Source organism: Tupaia chinensis, unplaced genomic scaffold (assembly GCF_000334495.1).
Source record: "Tupaia chinensis unplaced genomic scaffold, TupChi_1.0 Scaffold000563_1, whole genome shotgun sequence".
NCBI lineage: Eukaryota > Metazoa > Chordata > Mammalia > Scandentia > Tupaiidae > Tupaia > Tupaia belangeri.
In genome coordinates, this window is record NW_006160076.1 from 2,416,279 (window position 1) to 2,438,477 (window position 22,199).

Genomic DNA, 22,199 nt, shown 5'->3' on the forward strand with positions numbered 1-22,199 from the left:
TTACATTCAAGTTGTAAAGTGAATACTCAATGTAGCATAAGATAAATAACAGCTCTCCCCTTTCAATTTTCTGGTAGGACAAAAACTATTTTTAAAGGATATATGTACATATCTTTACTTTGGCAATTCAATATTCAGTAAAAAATCAATTCAGACTTCGTGAAGTTCAAATAACTCAAACAATAGTGAAGCTGAACTTTATTTCGCTATTATCTAACAAAAAGCAAATAACATGTTAAGATTTCAAATACGTATAACCCAGTAAAAAAAATAAGGATTTATTTCAATCAAAAACATACCACCTAAAAAACAATATTGCTATCTAGTTATATAAATTTCTCATTACATGTCTGCTGCCCCTAAATGTTTGTAATAAATGTATCATTCACATAATACTATAGCCCATGAAAAGAGTATATTCTTTTATTGGAATTTGTTCATACATGTTAAGTTTCAACTTTCAATAATAAAATTCAATAAATTTGATTCCTTAATCATAAAAACTTGCTTTACACATTATTTACATGTCGCCAAAGTCTACAGCCATACAAAACATCACAAGAATTTAACTGACTCTATGCATGGAACCATCACACAGGGGGGAGACAATCAAGTAACATACATTCAAAGATTGAAATTATAGATATGCACAGTGTATTTGGCACTGTTCATTAATATTATAACACCTTCCTCTCAGACGGGCATTCATAAGCCTTAGTCACAATATTCCAGAATTTGCTATTCACATTAAAATTCAGCTTTAAACTTTATGACAGTAGTCAATTAGTTTCAAGAAACAAAACACAACCAGAATTGGGAATGAATTCAAATTCTCCAACTTCTTGCCATGCTCCAAGCTGCCATCCATAAAGTAGGTTTAATTTGGTAATTTTTCCACTGTGGAGTGTCAAGAAGAAATAATTTAAAGACAATATCCTTCAAAATACATAAACACACACACTTTTCTTTAAAACTATATTTTCTTGAAAATGCAGAGGGAACCTTGATGATGCATAACTTGTGATGATTTTGGCCAGAATTATGGAGCAACCAATGCCATTCAAGTTGTGGTGATTGTACTAGCAGTTAAGCTCATGTAGAGACGATCTGGAATGCTTATATCTGAATTCAAACCTCTAGCAACCTGTTTTAAGGGATTCTTCCTACGACTAAAGCAGCCCTGGATATAGATTTACACTGATGTGTACACCATTATGAAATGATGAGAAACTAAAAGTACAAAAATTTAAACATTAAACCTTTCATGACTTGGGTTATATTCCAGTTTGTATTGATTAACTTAATTTTAACAAATATTAAATCTTCACCTGGACCCACTAAATTTAATTCATTAAAGCTATACTCGCTCCAGAATGCTTAAAAAGACATTCATATCATGTTTATGAAAGGCATGAATTCAGTCTTAAACTAAGCCAAAAAAGTTTCCATATAACATGGACCACAGTACAGAAGAACAGAAATCGGACATTATCTAATAAAATTTAGATGTGCTGTAACTTCCCACAACATTTTCATGAATAAGTTAAGACTTCCGGAAGAAAAAAATAGTCTTATAATGTACAAATGACAATGAAGTGCAAAGTAATGTCACTGAACCAAAATTTAGTGTAATCATTTTTATTTCAAGTATATTTTTAAAATCATAAATGGGTTTTATAATCCAAAGATGAAACATTTATTTTTCATAGCTTCAGAATTTGACAAGCAATTCCAGACTGTGCTTTCCAAATCCAGTCTTCCTTGCTATTTCTCAGATTTCTGAGATCTAATATTTAAACTATTCCATTCTAAAGGTACAATTTTAAATAACTATAATACATTTGTTGATAAGAGTTTTCTCAAAGTCCAGCAAATAAAAAGAATGGATTTTGTCCAAAGATTCAGCAATGAAGGAAGAAATATTAAACACCTATCAAGAAATCATTTATTAATTTTAAAAGTAACAAAAAACAGTGCTGTTCTGTCATAAAAGAGAACAATAAATTGATTGAAATTGTTTTTGTAGACTTTGGTAATAATTTCTTCCCTACATAGTCCTCAATCCAACTTAAAGATCATTTATGCAAAGTCACCATCAGGATGTACTAAGTAAAAACCCTGGGTATTAACATGGCCCTAAATGTGCTATTCCAAAGAGGAACAGATTATTTTGAGGAAAGGAATGCCTTAGTAACTTCCCTCAAATATTTATCCAAACAAAAAAGAAAATCAAAATTTTCTTTCCTTTGTAAGGAAATTTTCCTTTAAAGACCATACCTTATTTGACTTCTTTTTATAATTGCTTAATCCGATACTTAAAATTTTAAATTCTGCTTTTCAATGTACTAAAAGTTCTTTTTCAAATGATCTTCCATGACCCACGACACCAGAGCAACATTCTTAAGTTGCACTGTTTGATTATAGAGAAGTAAGAGAGGAAAATGGACGGATATCTGAAGACAGGTATTCTCACTGCTCCTAAGATGAGCAGGTTTTTAACACATGAGCAACACAGAACTCCATTCCCCTGGAGCTCCTCAAGCTCTGAATGCTTCCACTTAATAAATCAATATATTATTCTTAAAAATTAAAGTTTGGTCACTAGGAAAAACTGAACAAAAATTATTCCCCTCCCCACAAACAACCACTGAAACAGCTCTAGTCACCCTCTTCTCCCCACAAAATCAGGGCAACAAGTGAGGCTAAAGCCTATAAATCTGAAGTTTCCACTCCTAAAACATTGCTGCTGGATGCTCAAAGATGCAGGTCTACGTATTTCCTTCTCCAATACTTCCCTCATTTATAAGTTTATTTCCATACACGCATACATGCACACATACACACACACACACACACTCACTCTCAAGTAAGACACTTTTTTGTGTTTGTTGATAAATTATGAGGATTATGAACTAGGTGTATACAGGGTTGGTGTTTTGTAAACATCAGAGTCACTGGGGTCCTTTTCTCCAAAAGCCTGAAGTCAAGTTATGCAATCAGGGATCACTACTTTCCCAGACGCTGTTCGCAGTTTGCATATTGACGAAGGGCAGAGAAAAAGTCCTCATAGCTGATGTTTAGGTGGGAAGGCAAAGAGCTGAAAAGAAAACACAGGGGGAAAAATAGCAATTAGATGATGATACACTGTAATTTGATGCTGAGGGAACCAGACAATAACCAAAAAGATATTAACAGAAGAAAATAAAATATAAACAGAATATGCCCAACTATTTCTAAGAGATCTTTCTAAGAGATTAGATCAAACAGTTTGAATTTAAATACATCTGCCCTTTTTTTGGGGGGGGAGAGGTTTTCACTATAGGGCGCGTGCACTCGCCACACAGACAGAGAGAGACATAGAGACAGAAAGCGAGAAATCACCCCTCAGGGGGGATGGTCATGCCACAATCCCTTCTCCTCCACTCTCCTTTCGGGATCTTGGGCATGCACGCACACGCGCCCTGCGTGAGTTTTAAGCCACTGGGTCCGGAACGCGGACTGCTGTCAACTACATGGGAGTCCAGCGACATAGCCATTACACTAACTGCTGGTTCCCAAAATACATCTGCCTTTCTAACCATGAGAAGAGAAAAGCAAATTGTGGTAACTGTTAAAGCATTAGCCTAAATTGGGACCAGCAGATGGCATAATAGTTATGTCGCTGGACTCCCTCGTAGTCAACCATGGTTTGAATTTCAGACTGGTGGCTTAAATTCACGCTGGGATTGCATGTGTGCCCAAAGTCCCGAGAGGAGACTAGAGGAAAAGGGACTGCGGCAAGCCCATACTCCCTGGGAGGCGGGGGCTGATTTCTAGCTTTCTGTCTGTCTCTCCAGTGAGCACACATGTCCTATGGCAAAAATCTCTCTTAAATTAAAAAACACCTCTCTGGGAAAAAAAAAAAAAAGCATTAGCCTACACTGATTGATTGATGGATGGATGGATGGGAGGCCGAGATCTACAGGATGTCATTCAAATTCACTTTAAAAACTCTTCTTGGGACCAGCAGGTGGCGTAATGGTTACGTTGTTGGACCCCCACGTAGTTGACCACAGTTTGAGTCCCAGACTGGTGGCTTAAAATCACACTGGGTGTGTGCGCATGTGTGCCCCAAATCCTTACAGTAGAATAGGGGAGAAGGGATTGTAACATGGCCATAGTCCTGCGAGATGGTTTCTCACTTTCTAACTGTCTCTGTCTCTTCAGCAAGCACACACACCCTATAGCAAAAATCTCTTTTTTGGGGGAAAAAAAAAACTCCTCTTGGTCAGAGTAAAGCCAATACTTAAACAATTTTTTCTTTGAGAGTTTTTTGTTTTGTTTTGTTTTGTTTTGCTATAGGGCACAGTGCTCAACAAAAAGACAGAGAAACAGAATGCGAAAAAACACCTCCCAGGGGTATAGCCACACCACAATCCCTTCTTCTCCATTCTCCTCTTGGAATCTTGGACATGCATGCACACGCACCTGGCATGACTTTAAGCCACCAGGTCTGGGACTCAAACTGTGGTCGACTACATGGGAGTCCAGCAATATAGCCATGACGCCAACTGCTGGTCTCAATAATTTTTGAAAGACACATTTCATGTAGGGCAGAACTGCACAGCACCCATGCATGACGATATTTTAAAGTCATGTGGTGAGTGATCAATAAATGAACATTTATCTCCAGTATTTCCAATTGCTCAAGGAATTACAATATGAAGACAATTACTTTAAAGACAGAGTAAACAACACACCCAGAAAGTACTCCTTTAACTATTTTAAATACTAAAATAATTTACAATAATTATCATGAAAAATATCTCTAATTTAGACAGTTTTATAAGAGGCTTGGAAATTCCAAATAGTATGAAAGTTAAACACCTGGCCAAAGTACAAGATACCAAATTTAGAGTTCCAAAGTCATATGCACCATAAAAAAAGGACTGAATAAATCTACTATGAAAGAACTCTTCTCCGACCCTGTCGTTCTCTTTAGCTTTGTTTTTCTTATCCTTCCCCTGGCTGCCAATTCACATAATTCACATAATTCTTTTCAACCTCTTATCATCTCTTAATAATCTGTTATCAACCTTCTATTTCACTCAACTGAAGTGACATCCTCAGAAGACACATTTAATCCTCACATTTAACATTCTTCTTGCTAAGGCCTGTTTTAAATGTCTTCCTCTCAAACTCCATTTTCCTAAGTCTACCTCATCTCACCCTCTTTCTCACCAATAACTTCATCTCCTCTCACACCTACAGAAGCACTGACCACAACCCTTCAGTGTCTAGAAGCTATCTTGCTACTTCCAAGCTGTTCTGTCAGAATCCACCTTTCCACTTCTCTATATATGATTAAAACACTGTCCCCACCATGATAGTGCTCAGTCTGGGCAAGGATAAAAGAATAGAAAGCAAACCACATTAGAACGTGACAGAGCTATGGCAGACATAAGCACACAGGTACGTGCAGGAGCCTGTTAATGTGCTAGATAGCTGATGTCTATCATCAGATTTAACATCTCATCTCCATGTAAAAATATCTATTGCATACAAATATACAGAAGTTTGCATAGCTTTCCAAAGTCACATTACGGAGCAGCAAAGCTAAGATTCAAGCCAAGATCTATCTGTTCTAAAACATATTCTTCCCTCTAAACCTACACAACTTTACAAGGTATCACTGATGGCATTCTTGTAGCCCACCTCACAGGGACCTGAAAAGACTTAGAAAACCCCTGGATAAAAATAAGAGAAGCATATCCCCACCACAAGGAAACCCAGAGTTTTTAGATGTGTGTCTGAATTCCACTTTATTACTTGCTTGAACAATGTCTCTTCTCCAATTTCCCACCTATGTAATGAGGCAGGACTAGATGGTCTACAGTCCTTTCTGACTCCAACATGTGATGTAACTTTGACACCTTTTTCTCCTCCTGTTTCTAAGCTCAGAGCATTTCTCAAAGGACCCTTTCGTGTACTTTGGAAGGGTCTTGTGTTATTACGGGCTCAACTATTTACTATGTATTGATAATCTCCAAATATATCTTTTTTTTTTTTTTTTGAGAGGTTTTTGCTATAGGGCACATGCGCTCGCCAGACAGAGAGAGACAGGGAGACAGAAAGTGAGAAATCACCCCCCGGGGGGATGGCCACGCTGCAATCCCTTCTCCTCCATTCTCCTCTCAGGATCTTGGGCACGCACGCACACACACCCGGCGTGAGTTTAAGCCACCGGGTCTGGGACTCAAACCGTGGTCGACTACGTGGGGTCCAGCAGCATAGCCATTACGCTAACTGCTGGTCCCTCTCCAAATATATCTTTAACTTTGACTTCTCACATAAGTACCAATTCAGTATCTTTACCTGTCCTACAAAGTATTTCCATCTAAATAGACTATAGCCTGAAAATTTTTTGCGTCTTTCCTACTCTTCCCCTTCTCAAAAAAAAAAAAAAAAAAAAAATCAATGCTCCCATCACTTCCTGGTTTATTTTCATTAACACCGTAATTCACCCAGTAACTTTGACTTAAAACTTAAGAGTCATTTTGGGGCCAGTCAGGTGACATGGTGGTTAAGGAAGCCAGATCCCACATGGCCAATAGCGGTTCAAGTCCTGGACTCTGAGGCTTGAAAAATATGTTGGGCGAATGTGTGTGCATGCCCAAGATCCTGAAAGGAGAACAAAAAAAAGGGATTGTAGCATGACTATCCCCTTGGGGGGTGATTTCTCACTTTTCCTCTGTCTCTCTCTGGAAAGTATATATGTATTTTTTTGGCAAAACTTAAAAAACAAAAAATTATGAGTCATTTCTTTTCTAACTTTTAACACAATTAGTAAAGTACTAAGTCTAAAACCATGTTTGGTAAATAGTTCTCATGACAGAATTAGTAGCATTTTCCTTCTAAGATTCAAAGATTAAATATATTATAAGGCTACCAAGTTTTTCCTTTATTCTAAATCAGGGGTCAACAAATATAGTCTGAGAGACTGAAATCTGTTTTTATATACATATAGTATTATCAGAACAGTCACACCATTTGTTTATGTACAATCTAGTTGTTTAGTTATAGTGACAGAGTAGTTATAATAGGGAAGAGTAACTATTAAGAGACTGCATGGTCCATAAAACTTAAAACTATTTAGCATCGGGACTTTTACCAAAAAAGGTCAATTTCACTCTCTCCATTGTATTCTCTCCTAAATTATTGCTATGGCTTCTTCACCTGTCTTTTATCCCATTTTTTCCCAAATCAACTGACTCTAGTTCATAGCTGTCAAACAAAAATCTTTCAAAACCACCATTCCCACATTATCCTCAGGCTCAATGGTTTCCTACTGCCTGTCGACCAATATACACATTCCTTATCCTGACATTTAGTCTTCCAAACTTTGACATCACTAAAACATTTGACTTCATCTTATATTAGCTAATACTGACTATGCTCTGAAATGCCCAGTTTCCTCACTAATGCTTTTTCTTTCTTTTTTTTTTTGAGAGGTTTTTGCTATAGGGCACGTGTGCTTGCCAGAAAGAGAGAGAGAGACAGAGAGACAGAAAGCGAGAAATCACCCCCCGGGGGGATGGCCACGCCTCAATCCCTTCTCCTCCATTCTCCTCTCAGGATCTTGGGCACGCACGCACACATGCCCGGCATGAGTTTAAGCCACCGGGTTCAGGACTCAAACCACAGTTGGCTACATGGGAGTTCAACGACGTAGCCATTATGCTAACTGCTGGGCCTTCCTCACTAATTCTTTAAAATTCAGCTTTTCTTTCATTTATTTATTCTCTTCTCACCCCTGTACCTCTTACTTTCCTCTAAATACAAAAATTATACACTATTTATACAGCCTGGATCAAACCTTTCAATGACTTTGTCCTAGAGAGAGATATCTTATTCCTCATTTCCTAAGATAATTAGTGTCAATGCCAAATACCTACACAAACATACCCACTCTTAAGTTTATCTCATTGATGTACATCAGTATTTATCACTGATACTGTGAAATACCTGAGATAAAGAATCCAGTATTATAGTTTTTTGGGAATTCCCACCAGAGTGCTAGGCTCAAGAAACACTTGCTCAATTAAAATAAAGTCAGTATACCTGTAATTACTTACACAATCTCAGTCAATCTGATGTGCCAGGGAAGAAAGCCTAATGTGCTGCCCACAGGACCAAACTTCAATAGTAAATCAGGATCAGGACAACCATTTGAACCTAGGAAATAAAGACATACATATAAGCTTAACATGCATTGCTTATCAAACAAAAAAAATAAGGCCAGGGCAAAATGCGGTAATCACTCTGGCTTTTACACTGGAGAAATATTTGTTCTTTTCATTTGTATGTTTCCTTGCTCCCCACCAAACTCACCAACATATTCTTTAATATCTATGTTCATTCCAGATGTGAGTTTTCCCAAAGGACTATTTAACTAGATGTATTACCAGATATATCTAATCTGATATGACTCTCTGGCAAACACAGGAGCTCTCTGGTAATTAAAAAATAGAGACTAGGACCAGCAGATGGCATAATGATTACATTGCTGGATTCTCACATGGTTGACTGCAGTTCAAAGCCTCGGACCTGGCAGCTTAAAACTTATACCAGTCGTGTGTGTGTGTGCGCGCGCGCCCAAAACCCCAAGAGGAGAACAGAGGCGAAGGGATTGCGGAGTGGCCATCCCCCCTGGGGTGTGATTTCTTGCTTTCTGTCTCTCTGTCTGTCTCTCTCTCTGGTGAGCGCATGCACCCTATAACAAAAAAGATTTCTCTATAAAAACAAACAAATAAATCAAAACCCAAAAATAAGCAAGAACTTAGATAAGAATGGCAAAAGCCTTACTGCCCGGGACTGCTGCCAACCCCCTTACTCAAAACCCCAAGTTATAACAACATGGGGCTGATAGCCAGTACTAACAAAATTTGTCACTTGTTGCCAAAAGATAAGGAGTCAATTTGGAAATGGAGATGAGGGCAAGAGGGAAAGAAGAAAAGTGAAAACCCATGGTTTGCAAGCTAAGAACAGAAAATTCAAAAAGGAACAAGTAACGAAAATGCACACTTTTACAAGACCAAGGTTTTAGTCTCAGTTAAAACAGGCAATGTAACAGAAATTTAATATGAAGATCCTAAAAGTAAACATTCAATCAAATCTCACATCAGAATTCCCACTTCAGAACTGGTGGCAACTCTGAATGCACTTTCTAAAACCACAGAGATATTATGGAAGCTTTACAAGTATAAAGTATCTGAAAACAACCAGTGCTTAAATCACTGGCTGACCACTAAGCTATGCACACAGGAAGACAGACTAAAAAATAAAATTAAAATTGAAAAACTGAGCAGAGACAGCAGTAGTTATTTTTATTTATAGGAAACATGATCTTATATTTAGAAAACTCCATGTCTTTACAAAAAAAAAAAAAAGCTACTAGAACTAAGTGAATTTTAGCAAAGTTGCAGAATATAAAATCTATTATTTAAAAAAACACTGTATTCCAAAATAGTATCAACAATCTGAAAATAAAATTAAGAAAATAATTTCAAGATTGACCCCATGGACTAATGATTAAGGAAGCCAGATCACGTATGGCCAACCACAGTTCAAGTCCTGGCCCCAGTGGCTTGCTGGGCGTGTATACATGGATCCCCCAAACGACAAATGGAGAAAAGAAGGATAAAGGTCTGTGGCATAACCATGCCCCATAGAGAGTGTACTTGCCAGCTATCTTTCTCTCTGTCTCTCTTTGACAAGTGCATACACCCTCTTGGAGAAATGTAGATGGGACTGTAGTGTAACCATTCCATTTTATCCTTCTTCTCTTTGTCTATCTCTGATGAGAGCATGTAACCACTAGCAAATTTTTTTAAAAGAAAGCAGTAGAAGTTCTATATCTTTAAACATTGATATGGGAAAACTTAGGACCCAAATAAATAGAGAAATATACTATGTTCATGGATTGCAAGGCTTAAAATTGTTAAGATGGCAATTCTCCCCAAATGAGCTACAGATTCAACTCAATCCATATCAAAATATTAGTGGAGTTTTTTGAAAACTGAAAAGCTGATCCTAACTTAAATGCAAAGGACCCTGAAAAGCCAGCAACTTTAAAAAAATCAAAGTTGAAGGACTTACATTACCTGATGTCAAAGCTTACTATTTTGCCTACAGTAATCAGGACAGTTTGTCTTTATAAGGACAGACATAAAATTCAAAGATATAAAACAAACAGCATAGAAATAAACTCAGATTTATGGCCAACTTATTTGCAACAGAAGAATCAGAGTAATTACAGGAGAAAAAGACAGTCTTTTCAACAGTCATCAAACAACTATTACACTTTAAGTTAAATCAAAATGCATTACAAACATAAATGTAACAGTTAAAGCTTTAATACTTCAAAGAAAAATAACTGTAATTATGAGTTTGGCAAAAATGTCTTAGATTAAGACATTAAGGTCCAATGTGGCATGGTGTTTGGGTGGCTGGAGGCTACATCTGACATGACCAACTATGTGATTCTAGTCCTGGCAGCCTGAAAAACACACCAGGCATGTGTGTGCCAAGTACCCCAAATCCCAAGAGCAGAAATGAAGGAGGAGGAACTGTGGCATGACCATCCTTCATGGGGGGTGCTTTCTCACTTTCATTCTCTCTCTGTTTCTCTCCAGGCCATAAAGTAAAAAAAAAAAAAAAAAAAAAAAAGAGGGCCAGCAGGTGGTAATGGTAGTTAAGGTGCTGGACTCCCACATGGCCAACAACAGGTTGAGTCTGGAAGCCAGCAGCTTACTTCATCAGTTTATCAGTTTCTCTCTCTCTCTCTCTTTCTGGTCAAAATTATTATCATTATTAATAAAAATAATAAATAAATAATTCTTTTTTTTTAAAAAAAAAAGATACCAAATGCATGATCCACGAAATAAAAAAATGGATAAACTAGATTTCATGGAGCATTACACAGTTTAAAGGAAATCACTAAGAAAATTAAAAAGTAAGATATAGGTTGGGAAAAAGTATTTGCAAATCATGTAGTTTACCATGGATAAAAGACATGTATCCATAATATATAATAGGCCTCTTAAAATTCAGTAACAAGACAAACAACTCACTAAAAATAAGTAAAATATTTGAATAGACACATCACCAAAGATACAGATGATATATTAGCACATGAAAAATGCCCAACTTAATTAGTCATTATGAAATTGTTAATGAATATCACCACAATGGGCCAGCAGGAAACACAGAAGTTAAGGTGCTGAATTCCATATGGCTAACTTCACAGTGTTGAGTCCTGGTTCCAGTCACTTGAAAATCACATTGGGCGCATACGTGCTCAAAGTCCCGAGAGGAAAAGGGAATGCACGGTGGCCACCCCTCCACTGGGTGATTTTTCACTTTTTCCTCTCTTTTTCTCTCTGGGAAGCACATGCACCATATAGTAAAAACTAAAAACAAAAACAAAAACAAACAAAAACAAAAACAAAACAGAAAGAAAGAAAGAAAGAAAGAAAGAAAGAAAGAAAGAAAAAAAGAAAAGAAAAGAAAAGAAAAGAAAAGAAAAGAAAAGAAAAGAAAAGAAAAGAAAAGAAAAGAAAAGAAAACCACCACAAAACACTACTACGATGTGTCCACTAAAGAGGCTAAAATTCAAATTTTTAAAAACCTGACACTATACCATATCTTAGCAAAGATGTGGAGAAACCAGAACCTTGTACATTGCTGATAGGGATATAAATGTATAGTCTATTTGGAAAACAGCTTGACAGTTCCTTAAAAAGTAAATATTTATTCACCACAAAACAGAGCAATTACACTAGTAGGGATCTACTCAAGAGGAAGGAAAATATGTTCACACAAACTTGTAGGTGAATAATCATAGCAGCATTACTCAAATACTGAAAACAAATCAAATGAATGATCACTTGATGAATAAATAAACAAAATGTGGTATATCCATAAAATAGAATACAACTCACCATTGAAGAAATAAATCACTAATGCATTCAAAATGGATGAACCTCAAAACATTTATGCTAAGTAAACAATGCAAGACATAAAATACCACAATATGATTTCTTTAAAATGAAATTTTTAGAAAAGCCAAAGTGTCACTGGAAAGCAGACCAGTGATTGCCTGGTTTGGGGCAGGAAGAGTGGAGACTGAATACAGTCACTAGAGAACTTTAGTGGATAATGGCCATTTGGAGTGTTTGCTTCTTCAGATTAAGATAACTTAAGAACTGCACATTTTCATTTATCACAAGTTGCTGACTTCTGACAGCAACACCAGGAATCAACACTCTACGACTTATCCAAAGACTGACCGTGTCAACTTCTAGGATATCTTCATAAATTACTCTCTGGCTAAGGCCTGACAGGGTCCAGGAAACTGTCAGCATCCCAGTAACCTTTCACATATGGCTCTTTAAATTTCAGACATACAACTAGTATATAACAACACAAAGTACTTCCATGATCTACTACTCTTTAAGTCTGAATATAAAGCAGTTAGGTAATGATAGAATAAAGAATGTAAGAGTAGGTAAGAAGTAAGTAGCTGATGAAAGTAGGGCGTTAGACCAAGAGGTTAGAGAGAGACTGCTCTATGACAGACAAGAGAATAAATATACTGCAGTAAGACAGAGCAGAAGAAAGAACAAAAAGTTAAGTAAATACTGAGCTAGACAGGAAATGGATAATTAAGAAATAAGGTAAAAGGAAATGGCAGATGGCATGGTGGTTAAAGGCACTGGACTCCCATGTTGTCAACCATGGTGTTAGTCCCAAACCTGGCAGCTTGCTTTCTCATTTTCCCTCTTCTCTCTCTCTGGTCAAGTTGAAAAAGATGATGAATAAAGTTAGATAAAATCATTTTTTAAATTATTTTTAAAATGAAAAGACGGTAACTCAATGAAAAATAAATATCTGAAATCACAGTTTTTAAAGCTATGTATGGATGTGAATTTGGTAAATAGCTTTTCATCAAAAGAATCAAGGCTAACACTTGGGCTGTTGGGAAAGTCATGACATATTTGTCTATGCAAAAAATGCACCGTGATTTTCCAAACAACTTAATAGTAAGCAGAAGGACCATGAAATTAAGACAAAGAGTTCCTAGGGGGATGTAGAGAGAACAAGCAAATCAAAGACTTCTCTAATAAGTTGAAGGGGAAAAAAATTCATATATATATATATATATATGACATTCATACTTAATATAACATGACAAATGTAGAGTATATTTGGTACAGCATAACAGAATACTAATAAAAGAATGATGGGTGATAGCACAAGTATATCCTTGGGATTGCTTTATTAAAAAAACTATTAAGTTCAAATTTAAAAGAAAGGGAGAATGGGAAAGGAGAGATAAGAAACATAAGGTCTATTTCCAAGAATAGTCACCTATACCAAGAGAATCCTCAAAAGTCCTCTCTCCTTTACTATTAAGTCCTCATGCAAGTGAGTGAATACAAATTTCATTATCTCAAAATCATTTTTATATATGGGTCTTTAAATTTCAGAAGTACAAGTATAAACAACTAGTCACAGTGTGAAAGGAACCTAAATATTTTCCCTCATATTATATCCTTGTGAGATAAATAAAGCATATATATATACATATATGTATGTACGTATGTATGACTTACTAAGTAAACTGTCTAACATATCCACATCCAAATCTGTGGATCTCTTTTGCTGCTGGGCTACTAACTGGCAAAAGTCCTGAGCAGCTCTCACAATATCTGCTTTTCCATCTTCTGGGGACAGCACCTTCACTGCCGAATGGCAGTTTAAAACTGGAGGAGGAAAAAAAAAGATAACTTAAAAACCACTCTCTTCCAAATATATTTCAAAATCAGTTTTAAGAAATACTAAGTCCAAGCCAAAATAAAGGCACATTTCTTATCATAAGCATACATTCTTTAAACCTTTCCATTTTGCTATCAAAATTATTTAGCTATTCTGCCCTGAAAGAAGCTATACACTGAAAATCACATTTAGATATATATTTAAATACTACCTTTTCAAAGCACTCTGAATGACCCTGCATTATAATTAAATCCTTTAGAAAATAGAAATTTTAATTACAAGCTAACCATTTTCACCATCTAAAATCCCAACTACAATCATAACACAATAGTAGCACCAGAATAAAGGTAATAAAATTAGGATTGTAGGAAAATTTGTGTTTCAATAGAATACGCATTATGTATAGCATATGCCTTATCAAATCCTGATTATCCTGACTCTAGGGGAGTTCTATTTCATAATTGATAAGATTTTAGGGAATTACTATAACAACAATGCAAAATTCTCATGTACAGATATGGAAATTCATCCTAATAAGTAGAGGTTCTGTTACCTTTATTCTTGCCCCATAAAAAACAGGTTTTCCCTCTATTTACATATGTGCTTTAATATTCCTGAGGTATAAAGGTGTCTATTCTTTGAATTCCCTGTTGAACTAAATATAGAAAATCGTTAATATATGCTTACTTTTTAATATCTATATGAAAGTCATTATTTTATCTTTTTCTAAAATTTACCTTTTAACAAGATGAAGAAGAAAAAGTCTAAACCTGATGATTATAGATGCTTACTATGAAGATTAAAGGGGCAAAATGAACGAATAAATGACTAGGTGACAGGATTTGCCTTGATAAAAACAAAACACATCTGTATCTGTTACGTATTCAATTTTATACTCATGCTTACCTTGATCATCTTTGTCATTACTGTTTGCAAACTCTGGTGAGTATTTGGAACAATCTAGGCCCAGAAGTTCCTGCTGTTGTTTTAAAATTTCATCCATCAATCTGGAATTATTTCTTTTGAAAATACCTTAAAATTAAAAAAAAGGCAAATAAATCACAACTAGATTAATTTATCCTTTTTAATGATTAATGTACACTTGTTATGAAAACGTTGGATCCAGAACTGAAGAAATCCTGAAAAACACAATAATGACTAATCATAAAAACCAGACTCTAGGACCAGCAGATGGTGTAATGGTCACATCACTGGACTCTCACATAGTCAATCACAGTTTGAGCCCCAGGCTTGGCTATTTAAAAACTCACATCAGGCATGTGTGCATGCGTGCCCAAGGTCCCAGAGGGGAATAGAGAAGGGGCTGTGGTGTGGCCATCCCCGCCCCCACAAGGGGTGATTTCTCACTGTCTCTCTGTCTCTGTCTCTCCACCAAGCACACATGCCCTATAGCAAAAATCTCTCTCTTAAGAAACAAAAAAAACTAGACTCTAAAAGAAAAACTTTGTTGAGAGTCTGGCTTCAGCTTAAAGTGGGGGGGAAAAAAAAAAAGAATAGGAGTAACTACTTAGTAAAAGTGGAAATGACAGAAATTTATACCTAGAGAGAAATTTTAAAAGGTCATTTTCTTGACACTTTTATTTATAGATTAAGAAAGTGAGACACAATGTCTTTAAAGGACTTGTTCAAAATTTCTAAATTGTAATCATGGTCCAGAGTCCATATATTTCTGACTCCCAAGTATCATCCTCAGCAGATTTACCAGGTACACTAAATTTGATTAGTTTTAGTCTAAGAGAAATTAATATGAATTATATTAAAAGCAGAGAACAGACAAAAGTTAAAAAACCCAAAATACAAACAAACCAGAGATAAACTATGAAAGTTTTTGAGCCTCCAACTGTGAACTCTAAAGTTAACACTTCAACTACCATGAGATCATTGAGAAAGACAAAGGACCTATATGACATACATTTAAAATAAGACTAATATAGGTTAGACATCCTTAATCCAAAACACTCCCAAATTCAAAATTTTTTGAGCACCCATCTGCCACCAAAGGCAGAAAGATCCAAACTGTGATAGGGTCATGGTCGAAACACTGCAAAACAAAAAATACTGTATGAAGTTATCTTTACGCTATGTTTATAAAGTTTATATGAGATATAAATGAATTTCATATTTAGATCTGAGTCCTGTCCCTAAGACATCTTACTATGTATATGAGTTATTTGAAATCCAAACTAAATCCAAATTTTGAAAAACTTCTGGTATCAAGCATTTCAGATAATACCTATAACTAACAAAAAACAAATTTTCGTCTATTTTCAAAAAGGTAGCTTTTTTTTAAACTTTATTTTTTATTTATTTTAATTTGACCAGAGAGGGACAGTGAGTGCGTGAGAGAGAGAGAGAAAGTGAGAAAGGAGGCCACCAGGTCCTAGACTCGAACCATGGTCAGCTATGTGGGAGTCCAGTACCCTTAACCACCATGTGCTGGCCCCCAAAGAATTAGCTTTCTACTGACCATTGCTTTTTTTAATCTATGTTTCTATTTTGTACTCTTGGTCAGGTCTAACTACGCAGTACAAAAGATTATCTTGGGGCAAGAACATGGTGAAACAAAAATAACTACCCATCCATATAAAACATAGCTCAGAATCTGCTGAATATGTTGTATACAAATCCCAAGTTAGTATAAAGTGTATTGACAGCAGTTATAAAAGTGCTCTTTGGTGGAAAAAGACTTTGAAAAGAAATAAGACCTAAGCTTAGTTGTGTGAAAGAGAAGAAAATGTGGAGCATATTATATAGGGAAAATGCTTAAGAAAAAGCATGAGTTTGGAATGTTTAAAAGACAAAGGGTGACTGATGCAACAAATATGATAAAACAGGTAAAGAGATTGAACAAATTTTAATTTCATTCTGTCTACCAAATGGGTAACACTTTTTTGGGTAACATGTAGAAATTTGTATCTTTAGGAGAATCACCCTGACAATAGGACAGAGACCACATGGTAGACTAATGCAGTAGTATACACATGATTTGTTGAGGCAATGGAAAAGGAGGATTCACCACATAGGAAGAATTGAGAGGATATAGTTCATGAGTTAGAGGTAATGTGAAAAATATCATGGTTTTTATCCTTGATAGCAGAAAAAGATTTTAAGGTTTTTTTGGTTTCTGTTTTTGAGTTTTTTTTAGATTTTTTCCCATAGCGCATGAGCACTCACTGGAGTGAGAAAGAGAGAGAGAAATCAGCCCGGGGCGGGGGGGGGTACAAGGCGCATGAGCACTCACTGGAGTGAGAAAGAGATAGAGAAATCAGCCCGGGGTGGGGGGAGGGGGGGTACAAATCATTCTCCTCCATTCTTCTCTTGGGAATTTGGACATGCACATCCAAACACTCAGCATATTTATCAAGTCATCAGGTCTGGGACTCGAACTATGGAGTCAGCCATGTGAGATCCAGCTGCCTAAACCTCCACACCATGTGCTGGCCCTTACAAGCACTCTCTTATGGGTCTTTGTGCCCTTTCTAGCAAGTACTGCTGGACTGACAACCAGTTTCATCTTCTTTGGGTACATCTTCTATCCTGACACATTCAAACTTTACCATCTTCCATGGTTCCTAAAATGCCTAATGTCTTAACACACTGAACATTCTAGTCTCTGTTTCCACAGTTGATGAGTAGAGATAATTTATATTTATGAAATAAATAAATCTTTCTATTTCTCTATAGTACTCTAATCCCAGCAAATAAAAAATTGCATCGTTTCTCAAAAATACATGAAGGGAATCTAACCTCCATCCTTTATGTTACCTTCCCAGGTCTACACTTGTAAAATTCTAATTCGTCATAGTAAGCTGACTATGTTGACTAACTTCAAGAAACCTGAAGTTTCCTCAGTCAGTTGTACCCCCTTCCTTTGGCTCATCCTTACCCCTTCCACATATATACTGTTCAGACCTCTTAATAATTAATATTTTGTTTATTATAACTTAGCCTCACCATACTGAAATATAGCCTTGTGAAGTTGTGTCTTACTCATCTCTTTTTCTCTAAGTCACCTTCCATACAGCAAGAGCTGAATTAATAAACTGAATTACCACTACACAAAGTGCCTTCTAGTAACAAAACCTAGAGACATGACACTAAATGGACTATTTTAAGTTTCCAGAAACCTCTCACAATAATTGCAGATACTTCCTTATTACACACAAGCAGAAATTCTGTTAAAAAGGAAGAATAATATACATGGTCACAAACTATATTATAAAGAACACTTTCATAAAGTTATTTTAAACAACTCTCTTTATCTCAGCTGATTTAGAAATTAAAATACATACTTTTTGTAATAAATAAGTGCATAGATAAGACAAATTATGAACAAGATGATTCCTAATATCTCATTACTTGACCCCCATCTAGAAATCCAATTATAGTACTTATCTCATGTACCCCTAGAAGTATTATCAGCTTCTAATTTTCTTCAGGATTCAAAGTCTACACAAACACACATATACATCACAAGATACACACACAAAAAAAGCAACAAGATATAAGGGTAGCTTTGACTGAGGCAATTTCTCTAATAATATAGTATAAACAAAGGTTTTTTCCTTTTCATATCATAATTCAAGTTGTTTTCCTAGAGATCTAAACTAAAGCTAAAGTATGGAATAAAAGTAAAGAAACTATCACAAAAAGTCATTTTACATTTTATGTAAAAGAAAGACTACATTCAATCAGAAATAAATGATTTAAACAGAAAGCATTTAATATTCAAACATACGAGAAACTGTACTTTGCAGAATTATAGAAGTATTGAGCTTCAAGATTATCTTATCCCAACCTTTTACAGATCAGGAAGTAGACTCAGAACAATAATTATTCTTAGCCAAGCATCTAAGAGCCTGACCTAAAATCCAGGTCTCCTAGTGTTCAGTGCAGTGGCTTTTTTTTTTCCCCCCAACACACCAGGTCCAGGACTTGAGCCACACAGCTGGCCATGTGGGTTGAACTGCCTTAATCATCACACCACCTGGCTGGTCCCTACTATTTCTAACTTGATAAATTAATAATGGTAAACCTACTTTACTCTTAACTTTTGAATTCCCTCCCCCAAAACAGTGAAATCTATTAAATAAGACTAATTTTTTAGAGTTTCTTTTTCAAGGCTTTTAAAGACAGTTTTGCAGGGGAACCAGCCATTAGCGTAATGGCTATGTCGCTGGACTCCCACGTAGTTGACCATGGTTCGCGTCCCGGACCTGGTGGCTTAAAACTCATGCCGGGCGCATATGCTTGCATGCCCAAGATCCCGAGAGGAGAATGGAGGAGAAGAGATTGCGGCGTGACCATCCCCCCGGGGGGTGATTTCTCGCTTTCTGTCTCTATGTCTCTCTCTGTCTGTCTGGCAAGCGCATGCACCCTATAGCGAAAACCTCTAAAAAAAAAAAAAAAAAAAAAAAAAGACAGTTTTGCAGGATAGATGAATGGATTATTTTTAAGTGAGCTGGGAATCTAAAATAAGATTCAGCAATAACAATCTTTAAAATTTTACATTATGTTTTGCTTCTCTACAACTTTATCTCATGGACTCTCAATTTTCCAAATGTATAAACTCTATGACATATATATGGAAAAGATCCATGAGAGAGCCATTTTTGAAAATAGACACACATAGATATACCCCTTCAATTTCCATGAAAAAATAAAATGTTATTCTAGGAAAACTGCACCTTACCGAGACCATGTTTTCGGTACCTCTCGATAAATATTACCTATGCACTTTCAAGGCCAAATATAGGTTTCTCTTTACATTCTAAGAAACATCTGTTTTAAATTCTAGTATTAAAAACAATATCTAGGCTATTCAATACAGGAATGTCCCCTAACATTCCATCATAACACAACTATTTTTTCCTTTTTGTTATTCCTTAGCCTTTGTCCACATGCATATGTAATCCTGGTAGATGTGATTATGCAATTTTGTACCTTGCTTTTTTCACCTTATTACATAAGTCCCTCCATGGTGCTAGTTTACAGTTTTAACAGTTATGATCATTAACAACTACTTTTATTTTATTATTAATGATAATATAATTATATTAATTGTTAAACAATTATTAACGGCCATTATTATCAATAAATTTGATGGTTATTTTAACAATTATTATTTAACAATTATATTAATTATTATTATATCAACAATTACATTACTTAATAAATATTAAATTATTATAACAATTGCATTACTTAATAAAATGGTGTTTGCTGGTTTTGTTCAGTTCTTAAAATACGAAAAATGAATACACCCCTAGCTGAGTACTATTATGGGGATCTACTGCATATTCTCTTGGCATTCAAGCTTCTCACCGAATTCGAGGAAAAGAAAAATATCAGTATAAGATAAAATACAGTGGAAAGAGAGGTGTCATAGAGACTAGAGATATTGGCAGTGACCATAACATGAAGGAACCTGTGGGCCTTGGAAATGAACTCAGAAAGCATTCCAAGTACAATGGGAAGCTGCTGGAGAGTTTTATTCTGCCCATATGAAGTTATCAAAATGATCTTTTATACTAGTGAGTGAAGAATAGATTATACAAGGGCCAGAAGAAAATGAAGACCAGTAAGGAGCTACTGCAATAATCCAAGAGAAAGATGATGGTAGCTACTTGGGTGGCTGCAATGGAGACCAAAACAAGGGGCAGATTTAGGGTATTTGGAGACCTGTTGATAGGCTACAGGTGAAACATGATACAAGACTCACATATATGACACCTAAGTTTTAGCTTGACCAACTGAAGGTAGCGATATTTTCTAAGATGATGGGAAAGCTGTGAAGGTCCCGGTTTAGGGAGAAAAAAATCAAGAGTACTGTTGGGACATGTTGGGCGTTTGGAGATGTCTAATAACAAAGGTGGAGACATTAGGTAAAGAGCTGGATACAGAACTCTGACATATTGAGAAAGATCAGGTCTGGAGACACAAATCTGCACTTCAGCACACAAGTTATATTTATAGCCCCAGGGCTAAAGAGATCATCTGGGACAGGGGTTGGCAAACTAGTGCTATTGGAATATAGTCCCACCATTTGCTTATGGCTGTTTTCCAGCTATACTGGCCAAGCCAAGTTGCTGTAATACAGTGAACAAGAGAAAGGCAAGGGCATACATCTCACAACTCTACGACACTGCAACATTTAGAAGTGGAAGACAAAGGCTCAGAATTAAGAGGCGATTAGAGGAAGAAATCCTAGTATTTGTTATGTCACAGAAGGCAGGAACAGAAAAGATTTCAAAACTTGTAGAATTAAATATGCCCAATCCACCTATTAGATTATACACTATGTTGTATTTAGGTTAACTTTCAATATCTAGTCTATCCTGACACACAAGAATATACAAACTAACTTGGTAATAAAGTCATAACATACACTTTTTCTTCTTTTCAAATTAAGAGAACCAAGCAACAGGAGCTTTGTAAGTATTCAACCTGCAAATCTTATCTGTATTCCTTAAATACAGATTTACTCAAAATTTACATGAACTGTATAATCAATTCTGTAAAATGAGGCTTTTAATATACACATGTAATACATCTTTTAAATTTGAAATAGAAAGTTTTACTGTGGTTATTTTCTTCCATACAGACTTTTTTTTTTTAAAGGTTTTTGCCGTAGGGTGTGTGTGCTTAATAAATGTGACAGAAAGTGAGAACTCACCACCCCAGGGTATGACCACACTGTAATCCCTTCTCCTCTATTCTCTTCTTGGAATTTTGGGCATGCATGCACACATACCTAGCATGATTTTCAAGCCAAGGGACTGGGGACTAGAACTGTGGTTGGCCATGTGGGAGTCCAGTTAACCACCACACTATTTGCTGGCCCCCTGTACAAACTTTTCAAGAAATATCTAAGAAGAAGATTTATAGGAGTAAAGGAAGAGAGAAAAATGAGATAAACACCGAAACAATCTTTCTTACTTATAAAATACCTCATCAGCTATAGAATTTGTCAAACTTATTTATAAACAAAACAAATGCCTATACTTAAAATTAAGCTACTTTTTCGTCCTCTTTTTTTTTTTTTTTTTTTTTTTTTTTTTTGCTATAGGGCTCGTGTACTCACTGGCAAGACAAAGAGAGACAGAGAGACAAAAAGCAAGAAATCATCCCCCAGGGGGGATGGCCAAGCCACAATCCCTTCTCCTCCATTCTCCTCTCAGGATCCTGGGCACACACACACACACACCCAGCATGAGTTTTAAATCACCGGGTTCAGGACTTGAACCACGATCAACTATGTGAGAGTCCAGTAATGTAACCATTACACCATCTGCTGGTTCCCCTTTTCTCTCTTTAAACTAGATACCTAAGTAAGTTATCTACTGGTTACTCTCATTTAA

At 36.0% G+C, this 22,199-nt stretch overlaps 1 protein-coding gene across 1 annotated transcript in view; it reads right to left on the reverse strand.

Moving 5' to 3' along the window:
• Window positions 1–405: 405 nt before the first annotated feature.
• NUS1 (NUS1 dehydrodolichyl diphosphate synthase subunit) overlaps window positions 406–22,199 on the reverse strand; it is a gene marked incomplete in the record, with an annotated part of 36,308 nt that continues 14,514 nt past the window's right edge. Inside the window, 4 exon segments of the mRNA XM_014591343.2 lie at window positions 406–3,097; window positions 8,115–8,214; window positions 13,656–13,805; window positions 14,725–14,850. Of these exon segments, the coding sequence (XP_014446829.1) occupies window positions 3,007–3,097; window positions 8,115–8,214; window positions 13,656–13,805; window positions 14,725–14,850 (467 nt within the window).